Source organism: Morone saxatilis, unplaced genomic scaffold, assembly GCF_004916995.1.
Source record: "Morone saxatilis isolate NCDOM2014 unplaced genomic scaffold, NCSU_SB_2.0 Contig23, whole genome shotgun sequence".
NCBI lineage: Eukaryota > Metazoa > Chordata > Actinopteri > Moronidae > Morone > Morone saxatilis.
In genome coordinates, this window is record NW_023339796.1 from 7607807 (window position 1) to 7618394 (window position 10588).

At 41.2% G+C, this 10588-nt stretch overlaps 1 protein-coding gene across 1 annotated transcript in view; it reads left to right on the top strand.

Moving 5' to 3' along the window:
• Positions 1-7398, top strand: part of and2 (actinodin2) — a 7800-nt gene extending 402 nt beyond the window's left edge. Inside the window, exons 2-6 of the mRNA XM_035670385.1 lie at positions 1740-1866; positions 4020-4064; positions 5240-5403; positions 5883-6779; positions 6988-7398. Coding sequence (XP_035526278.1) covers positions 1740-1866; positions 4020-4064; positions 5240-5403; positions 5883-6779; positions 6988-7398 — 1644 coding nt within the window. The remainder of the gene's footprint in view (positions 1-1739; positions 1867-4019; positions 4065-5239; positions 5404-5882; positions 6780-6987) is intronic.
• Positions 7399-10588: the final 3190 nt, after the last annotated feature.

Sequence of the window (10588 nt, forward strand, 5' to 3'; positions counted from 1 at the left end):
TATATATATATATATATTAATGAATAAAAGTAATGAAGTGGTTGAAACAGTTAACATTAGCTAAGAGTTAATGGTTGAAATATCTAAATGTTACAGATAAATGGAGTTAACCAAAAGGTTACAGATTAATGTCTGAAACAGTCAAATAAAAGTTATGGATGAATGATTAAATTAGACAGGAAGAGTTTCTGATAACTGGTTGAAATAGTTACCTGAAATAAAGGATAAATGGTTGAATGCCACTAGTAGACCAAACTAATACTTGAATTGGTTTGTATGAAAACATATATTATCCACTTTTATATATTTAAGGTTAAATAATATCCAGTTTAAAATCAAATAAAAAGAACACATTTGTAAGAGACCTGTGAGTTTATGTGTAAAAAAACTGTATATGTGTTTGTGTGGGTATCATTTTCTTTAGGGACAATATACCTTCAAAGATTTCCTGGTATGTTGTTTTCTAGTGTTCGTAGCTGCCATATTCAGTATATATTCCACTGACACAGGCTAGAGGCTGTACAGGCTACGTGGCACAATCCAGGCACCAGGAATCTGCACCAAACAAACAGTGGCGTTGGCATGCTGGTCCTAATGCTTCTGCACTTCTACAGCAGCAGCTTCATTAGTGGGCCTGTGTATGAGGCCGACCTCCCCTAATGACTTCTGCCTCCTGCATGCTGTTGGGTACAAGCTTTTTTAGGAGTGAGCAAAAGAATGGTTGTTTTCTCACAGACATTTTAGAAAACATGAAACTATCTTTTTTATTATTAAGGTTTATCGGTTTGGTCATTAAGAATGAAAACAAAATCTCGAATCTGAGTAACCAAACAACAACACCTGTTGTGAATCATTTTCTTCGACTCCTAAAACAGGTGAGTAATCAAAGAAAAAATAAAACGGCTGCAGACTTCTGATGTTTAAAGGTTGAAACAAAGTTTGGAAACAATTTACAAAAAGGCTGGTGCAACTGCTGCTTGGATGTAATTGCACCACTGAAATGAAAAGAGTCACGTTCTTGTCATTCTGGACGATATTTGTCACACATTTATCAATACACTGATGCAACACAGTAGTTAGTTCAGAAATAGTTTTTATTCTTTTCAGTCAATTTCTGCAGAGAGACCGAAGCATTGGAATAAAAACAGAAGATTTATCTGACTGATTCCTTTAGTTTTCCTAGAGTTGATATGCTTGATATTTACCAATAGATTCTGTTTTATGTGACTTTTTTCTTTTGTGTCTCATCAGGAAAGCACCACAAACTCCATGACTGGCTCTTGCTGTACAGTTTCCACTTAAAGATTTATGAGCGCCACCTCTGTGATAGCCGCAGGCACTTCTTTATAAATCTGCTCTCCTGTAACCGAGGCCTCAAGCTGTGTGGATTTGACAGTTTACAGTTTCTAAGTTCACGCCCACGGAGTCGTTTAAATCTCAAATCTCAAAATCAGCTAGCGGCTTAGATACAATGTCACCTCGCATGTTGACCCCAAATTCCAAACCTGTGAGGAAAGAAACCCGACGTAAAGTGGCACCTTGTTAATGTTCCTCCACTCAGAGCGGTCGTGCTGCTCACCTCTCCTAATTACAGGACCCCTATTGGTTGGATGGATGGCGTTGCAGGAGCCAATCCTGGAGCTCCTACCAGCACGCCAGAGCGGCACGACATACCTTTTTGTTTTTAATGATCAAGTGGGCTCCTTAAAAATGTTTCCCTGCCTGTCCATCCCATACAGGGGAGCAGAGAGGTAGAGGACAGCTGGGACAACCACAGTGCAGCAAGCCCTCCCCCTCACTCAAGAAGTTCAATCCAGAGAGTGCTGCTCCTGATCACAGGAGGCCAGAACTTCAGCACCTTTGCAGGTAAGTCCTGATGTGAATGCTGCATGTGCTAAAGTTTTCCAGTTCAACTTCCTGCAGCTTCATTGTCTTTGGATGCAAAGTTTGAAAATCCTCAGATTTACTCATCTGTAATGAAACTGTAGAAGACAGTCTCTCTCGTTTTGAGCTGTAATTCTACATCCGTCCATGCTGTAACGGAGGAGAACATTTCAAGCTTTCGGCTGTTTGATTGTTCAGTTCAGTCGCTTTATTTGATATTCTGATATTCATAACAAAATCTTATTTTTCTCAGTAATCCCCGAAAAGCTCTATTACAGCATGTCCCCAATCCTCTCTATTGTCTTGGCATCAGCCAGTTAAATAGAAGCTCTGTCTTTGTTCCAGCATTGTCTTCTCATTTCCATATCTGACAGTTTGCTGAAAAACTCTCCACCACAAAACAAGACGCAGTCATCAATCCAAGTCTTGTTGCATTGTTATACAGTACAATGCCAGAAGTTCATACGGTGTTAACCATCCTCCAATACAGTTCTGTTACAACATTATCAGTGACTATTGTTTCTGTTGGTCCTCAGGAAGCAGATAAAACAGAAAATGGCACGTGTTGGACGACCATCGCTTTCCCTGATCCACACAGGATTCCTGTTAGCTATTGTTTTATTACCAGGTGAGGCTTGATTTACAACTCTCTCTTCAAACTCTCTCTCTCTTTTTCTGGTCTTTGTCACAACCAATTAGTTTGTATACATATGGAAAATGTAGTGTTAGCATTCAGGGATGTAGCCATACCACTGAAGATAATGAGATTTTATGGGGAATTTGGAGGATTTAACGACCTGAGGAGGAGTTCACATCCTACAATTACACACAAATTATACTTGGAGGGTTTTTGAATTCTGATATTTTACTATAAGTAAAATAAGTCTCTTTAAGATAAACTGTTCTCAGCTGAAAATAGAATAAAATAACAGGGATATATGTTGCATTTAGTGTTTCTCCACAATAATAATATGTGTGAAACACCATTTAGACCTGTGGCTCCCAACTTCTCTGACCTATGACGCCTTATGTGTGATGTTTCCTTCTTGTTTCATTTGAAGGATTTTCAGATGCTTGAGGAGATGAAGGTACCAAATATTTAACAAAAAACTGAAAAAAATGTAAAATGGAAGAAAACAAACTCATCATCAAACTCAATCTTTATTTTCTTTTTAATCCTGTTAATAGTAGAAGATGTTCTTCCAAACAGTTTTGTACTGTACTTCATTGGGAAAGTGTACTTTTTACTCCACAACATTTATCTTATATAGCTACTAGTTCTGCTGTGATACCTGTTGTACATTTGGTTGTTATGTGTTTTTACTTAAGTAGGATTTTGAATACAGGACTTGTATTTCTCATGTAGTATTTTTACACTACTGTACTGCTACTATAAGTAAAATATCTGAGTACTTTTTTCTTCCCTGTTTTTTGGTCGAAAATGTATTGGGAGAGTATTTCCTGGGGAATATGCACATTAATCTATGGTACAGAATTATAGAGGCACCATTACCCTTCTCTCTTTACCAGTAAAATATCACGACATGTTGATGTGCAAGGCAGCCTGTTAGTGAAATCTTTCCAGAGTCATAAAAAGACATCCATCCCCACTCCTCTGGGAGATTTTCCACATTAATAAATGAGAAGCACTGGAAGTTTCTGCCATAATCAGCTGACTTGGCTGTTTGCTCGTAGTCGTAAACTTCTGAAGAAAACCCCTGGTGGAGCAGAAGACAGTCCACGTGTGGAAACAGGGATGTACACAGACATGTCCCCTCCCTCCCACCTTCCACTTTTACAGTGTATTGGTAATTGGTTTATTCGAGGGCCCACTCTTTTGTAGTTTTACAGGTTAAAGAGGCCCCTAGTAGTTGCGCAAACTCCACGGGTCTGGTTCAAAGCCTAAATGAGCGTGCATGGGGCTGGGTGGGGGTCTTAAGGAGGAGGGAGGGGTGTTTAATCTGCAGGATGCTGCCTGTGCCGGGGCGCCAGAGCCCCAGCACCTGCCGTGTTTCACCCAGGGGCTTATTAGCAGGGGCAGCGTTTTCCCTAATGTTGAGGGAAAGCTCAACATCTGGTCCTCATCAGCTCATGTCCCCGCTGCTGCTAATGTGGCTGCTGCTTGTGTTTTATAGAGTTTCTGGGGGCCGTTCCAGTGGAGCAGCACAAGGAGGAGGAAGGTGAGGACCTGAGGACGTGGCATGTGTTGGTGTTTTTAGTCCCTGAGGTTAAAAATAAACTGAGGACATGGAGTTTAAAAACTTAAATTACAGACATTTGTGAGGGATCATTCAACTATTCTTCCTTTCTTCTATTCAGCCAGTAAGCACAACATACGTTTAATGCTTCATAATAGATTAATTATTTGTTTAAGTCATTATTAAGTATTTTTAGTGGGGCACTTATGCTGGGGGTGGCATGAATTATGTGTTTAGTTCAAAGACTGTTTAGTATCCCAGAGTGTAGAAATATTCAAATACACTAGGTAGAAATAACACATTTATACCACATGCAAGGAACTGCATGGTTTTGCCTAAAACTGTATGGGATTAGCCTAAAGTGGACACATCTGTAAAGCGGAGACTTGTGGGTAAATTTCATCCAGTTAGGAGCCAACGAACCTTTCTAATCACAAAACTAAACACAAACATTTGTCTTAAAGGAATAGTTTGCGTATTACGATACCACTCACCTGTCTGCAAGGTAAATATAAAGCTAGAGCCAGCAACCAGTTAGCTTAGCTTAGAATAAAGAGTGAAAACAGGTAAACAACTATAAGCGGTAACAGTTAAACCCCCCATCAAACAGTTCATTTACCTTTTTTATACTGTTATAAGTGTCATTTAGTGAGTTTTAGAGATGCTGGTAGGAAGATTTTGTTACTTTCAGACAGAACCAGGCTAGCTCTTTAACAGTCTTTATGCTAAGCTAAGATAACCAGCTGCTGGCTCCAGCTACATATTTAGCGTACAGACATGAGAGTGGTGTCAATCTTCTCATCTAACTCCTGGCAAGAAAGCAAATGCAGTGTACTTGTTAAAATGTTGAACTATTCCTTTAATAACCTCATAAATATTGACTAATTATAGGATGTTACAACTTATGTGTATATTATCAGTTGATTTCCACAGTTAGCTCGTTAGTTTATTGAGTAAGATATGACACAAATATATTAAATAACTTTACATGATTGAATAAAAACATTAGATCCAAACAACGTTATATCTAAAATACATACAATGCAATACATAAATAAAAGTCTGTCTGATCACATACAAATATACCTTCAAATGAAAACAAGTCTATTCAGCCTCACTACATCATTTAATTTAGTTCACTTTGTTCTTCCCCTCAGTGCCCGCAGTGTCTGATGATGTGAAAGCCGAGGCCATGGCGAGCCTGAGGAAGCTGGTTCGCAACAGAAGGAACGTCCCCGTCTTGGCGGTGCCCCAGTTTAAACGCCTGCCGGACTTCTGGGGATGGTACAAGTACTTCATGGACAGCCACAACCAGGAAGGAGTGAGTGGAGTTTGTTTTACATTCATTATTCAGTTTCTCCTTGTCAGGATTACGAAACAGAGCTTTTTTGAATTCAAATTTTTATGCCAAAAAAAGTTTGATTTAAACAGCTTTTTGATGTAGTTTGAAAAGATTCCTCATTTTTTTCCCCACAGCAATAAATTCTTTATTGCTCAGACCAAGATTATATAAATGTATTAATATTCTATTACTCTCTAAATATACTAAGTTACTCTTCAGTGCAAGTCATGTTCCAGTAAGAGCAACTGTGGTTTAAGAATCAGGCTGTATGGTTTGAGTAACAAGACAGTGAGCTGAGAAAGTACAAGCATTTCTCCTCAGAGGATTTGTGTGAAACTGTTCATCTATCACGTGCTTCGTTTAAGCTCTTGCAGTTTTATTCTTAGTTTCTCTTTGTAAATCATATGGATTCAGAGGAGGCTTATTCATTTTTGTCCCCTCTCCACCGTGTATTTCAGGTTGAGGATCTGGATCGTCTGTACATGGCCTACCTGCAGAACAAGCACAGGTCAGAGGAGGGCCCAACCTTCAACCACTACCTCAAGCACCTCAGTGAAATCTACAAGACTTGTGCCAATTCTGACGATCCAGAGTGCATCCACGAGTCCACCAGCAAGCCAAAAGCTGCACTGGTGATGCCAGAACCCATCAAGTCTGCTGCTGTCAGGATGTGCAACCCTTACCTCGACCCCTACTGTCTCTTCCCCCTCCTCCCCAAGGCTGCTGCCCCAGCACCAGCTCCAGCTCCAGTCAAGGTGCCATCCCCTATCCTCACCCCCTTCCTACCCATGCCCCTGAAGAGCCCCACTGGCTTCTACTACTACGCCCCCGTCCTGGAGCCCTTCCTGACTGCTGAGCAGAGGACTGAGCTGCTAAGGATCTGCAACTCTGAAGATGTAGACTGTCTGCAGTATCACCTGAGAGCAGCTTATGGCTACCGCCCAGCCCCTGGCCCAGCTCCATCCTATGCCGCCCTCAAATGTGACCCCAAGGACCCCTACTGCATGCCCCCACTGGTCCACAAAGCCCCCACTGGCTTCTACCACCTGCTCTACCCCAGCTGTGACCCAGCAGTCGATCCTCTGTGTGTCACCAACGTCGCTGCTCCTGCTCCCCTTGCTGGAGAGGAGGCCCCAAAAGAGCAACAATGCAACCCTCTCTTTGACGCCGGCTGCAACCCCCTGACTGCCACCAAGCTGTCTGGCCTCACCAAGCCCGTGCTGGAGTACGCACCCAAGGACGAGCCTGCACCTCCTGCTGCTCCTCTGGCCTGCGATCCTCACTATGACCCATACTGCATACTGGCAGCCGCTGCTGCCCTGCGCAAGCCTGCTCCGCAGATCCCCGAACACCAGGTCTGAATTTGAAGTCCTGCTACTAGGATATAATTCAGTTTTTTGACTAATCTCTTGTAATCTTGCTTGTTGATCTTCTATTCCTTTTCATTTGGTTTATTAAATGATGTAGTGAAATGAAATGGGTGTTTCATAATGCTTTCACTTGCTGTCTTCGATCTGCTTTGCATCTGTTTTGAACAAAAACACAAATCAATCAATCAACCAGGTCCGCTACAAGCTCGGTGTCCGCGGCAAGACCAAGGAGGGCTACGACTGCTATGTGCACTATGACAAAGACTGCACCCCGGTGAAGTCTGGCCCTGAGGCCAAGGCTGATATCAAGGCTCCAGCCAAGCCCGCCTGCCATCCATTCGACCCCAGCTGTGGCAAGTTTGCTTCACCCTCCAGCGTTGAGGCCCCGAAACCCGGCAAAGATGGCATAATCCTGCCCGACCCCGACTGCGACCCTGAGTTCGACTACAACTGCCGCCTGCGTCGCGCTGAGCCCGCCGCCGCTGCAGCTGATGAACCTGCCGCCGCCGCTGCTGAGGAGAAAGCTGCTGATGAGCCCGCCATGGAGGCTGCCCCCCCGCGCTTTGAAGACTTCCTCAGGGGCTTCATGGGCCAGTACAAGTAGATTTTAGAAACAACACCTGCTAGATAATCTACCTGGCAGGAATGGAGCTCACTCTGTAGTCCCTAATCGCTGTGGACTTCATGGACAACAAACTTCCACAGTGTCATCAAGAACATCATACAAAAACTTTAAAACCAAACAGAAAATATTGTAGCTTTTAAATAGTCCATCTGATTTTCCCAGATAATCTAAAGGTCTGTTTTTATATTCAACATAGAACAGTGAAACTTGTGGATTAAACACTTCATGTATGTATGTTTGTAGAAAAGCGTTGTATGTATAGATTTGTGATAGATTAGGGGTAGTTTGAATTTGTGTCAGCGGGCAAGAATCTCTCTCTGTTGTACATTCTCAGTTTCCATTTGAGTTACCCAAAATGTATTTAATGTTGTTTTTCACTTTTTTTCTGTAACTCTAAACCTCCTAACGCTTCACCTGTTTAGTTTTGATAAAGTTCTAAATAAAGAAGATTTAAAAAAAAAAATTTGAATTTTCTTTCTTGCGGTTAAATCTGCAAGTATAAAACCCCATAATGATAGTAGTTAGAGGAAGCTGGCTAAATGCACCTAGCCTTTTCAGCCCGTCAGTCCCCAGCTGTTGCAACTAACAATGTGCCAGCTGGCATGTTTTCAACAGTTTATGCTCTGTTGTTATGAAAATAGCTTATTGTTTCTACATCTGCACATTTTATAGCCACACATAATCAACAAAAATATGTGTTTTGCATGATAGTACATCACACTGCAATAATTAAGGTTTTTGAGGCAAAGAATTATAAGTTAATACTTTATTGTGAGTGTACACAAGGCGACTGAAATGTGTAATTACACATATAACACATACAGTCCCTCACATATATGTATTTCACCAGAGAAGTCAGATCCAAAAATGGGGAGCGTGGCTGAAGTTATGAATAACTTTGAGCTTTAATATAATTAAAACAGGTCAGATATATAAAATTCACCCCCTTCATACACTTTAGTTATAAAGACCACAAACGTTCTTTTGTTCCAAGCTGTAAACATGTTTATTTCTGCTGTTGATTTTAATATTGGGCCTTGTAGAGACTGACTCACTACTGTAGCCAGCCTCAAGAGGCCGTTCAAGGAACTGCAGTTTAAACCTATTTTTTCTTGAATCTCTCTTAACTGTAAAACAAATAAAATCTGTTGATCTGCCTCTTGTTGCATAGTTTTGGTTGTCTCTGAAACAACTAAAGTTCAGTCAGACAACTGACGTTTGAAATGTTTATTCCAGCAGTATACCATTTTGGAGTCTAGGCTCTGACTCACATGTATTCACAGAGAGACATTGTGGAGTGATGAGGATGTTTGGGTGGTGCTGCTGCGTACAGACCGACAGGCAGCAATACTGATGCAGAAGCAGCAGCACTGACAGAGCAGAGGGAGAGCTGGGACATTTCTGCAGCTTAAATAGGCCGCCAAATTGGACTGGTGTGCTTGGTTTGTGATGAGGTTTGTCATGTGTATAGCAGTACGGCTCAAGTTGACTGCCTAAACTAGCTCGCGGGCGTTGCTCCATTAGTTGGACAGATATTTGTGGATCTCATAATGAAATATTACATTGGTTTGTAGGGTTATTACCGTAACGATGTGAAGTTGAATTCAGTAACAAGAGCTCACTCGAGCTACTCGATGTCCTGAACTGTGCTGCCACCTCTGACCCTGACCTACGCCGTCGTACACATGCTCACAAAGACACTTGCTTTTGTTAGTTGTGAGGATATATTGATTCATATTGAATTCTGGAAAGCAAAGTGTTATCTGTAAAATAATCTGGTAATTCAAATTTTAATCCTTAGATGGGAGGGGAGTTCCTTCAGTGTGTCTGTGCAAACGGGTATATGTCCCCATTATACAGTCTCAAACACACTCATGCGCAAAATTAGAGAGGTTGATGTTTCGGAGGATTAATATTTGCCTGTCACACATCAGTATAACAACAGATATAAGTGCTATAATACGTTCCTGTAAGTACCGAATGTTAGTTTACCAGCTGATTACAACAAAAACGGAACCACAAATTCAGTCTTTGGCTGATGAATCTTCTTACAATGTGAACCACCTTAAGAAACACTGAATGGTGAACCGTGGAATTTTCTCTCCCAAAGCTGAAACATTATAGTTTAGAAATGAACTGCAGCCGTGGGCTACAAGGACTGCAGTCTGCTTTTCAATAACTAACCTTTCAGCAGCTCCAGCGCACAGCAGTCGCCTCAAGGAGACGAACAGTGCTGCTGCTGCTGACAGTTTTAAAAGCAGATAACACACAGCCGAGCTCAGTAATGACTACCTGAACACAACATGCACTCAAGAAAACCCCATGTAGGTATGTTCCTAATTGTAGCTGTTGTCCTGTAAAGTTTGGACTTGTGCTGAGTTCTCCTGTCATACTGGAGTAAAACTGTCAAAAGTCAAAAGTTTAATTCAAGTTCAGTCGGGATGAAAAATTGTTCTGGGCTTTTTACACTGACGATGATGTGCTGACATTTAGTGTCAGAATTGAGCACAAGAGGCTTTATTCATTTTGTTTTTGTGAGTCCTTCACTTAATAAAACATCAATATTATTCATATTAAGTCTTTTAACCCCATCAGTCCCAGCAGACCACCAGCAATCAAACTGTTTAAAGCAACATTATGCAAGAATTGGCCTTTTTATTTATCTATTTGGTGCTTCAGAGTTCAATTACATTAAACACTGCTGTTGTAAATACAGACTGTACACATGCATTTGTTATGATCACCGACATATAAAGATTGACGTTATGTCTCCTCTTCGTCCCACTGTACAGAAATTATGCACTGGTTAGTCTTTGGCTCAGCTGTCAATCATGATGTGAAACCCCCTTTTTATATCTTCAAATAACTAAACCAAGAAAACTGAACACTTAAACATACATAAGTGTTATAAAAACTACCTAAAATGACAGAAACCATCTTTGGGAAAAATTTATTTGACTTAGATTTTTTAGTTTGGTCCATCTGCTAACATGAGTCGGACACCAGGGGCGATCAAAATGTTTTGGCTTCACATTTGGGAAGCTGTCGAGCTCTTCCGCCATCTTTTATTTGTTGATGGTTATGATTATATTTGGTGGCGGAAATGCACCAAAAAGCTGGACAATGGAGAAGATGATTATATTTACAACCTTGCTAACGCAGCCAAAAA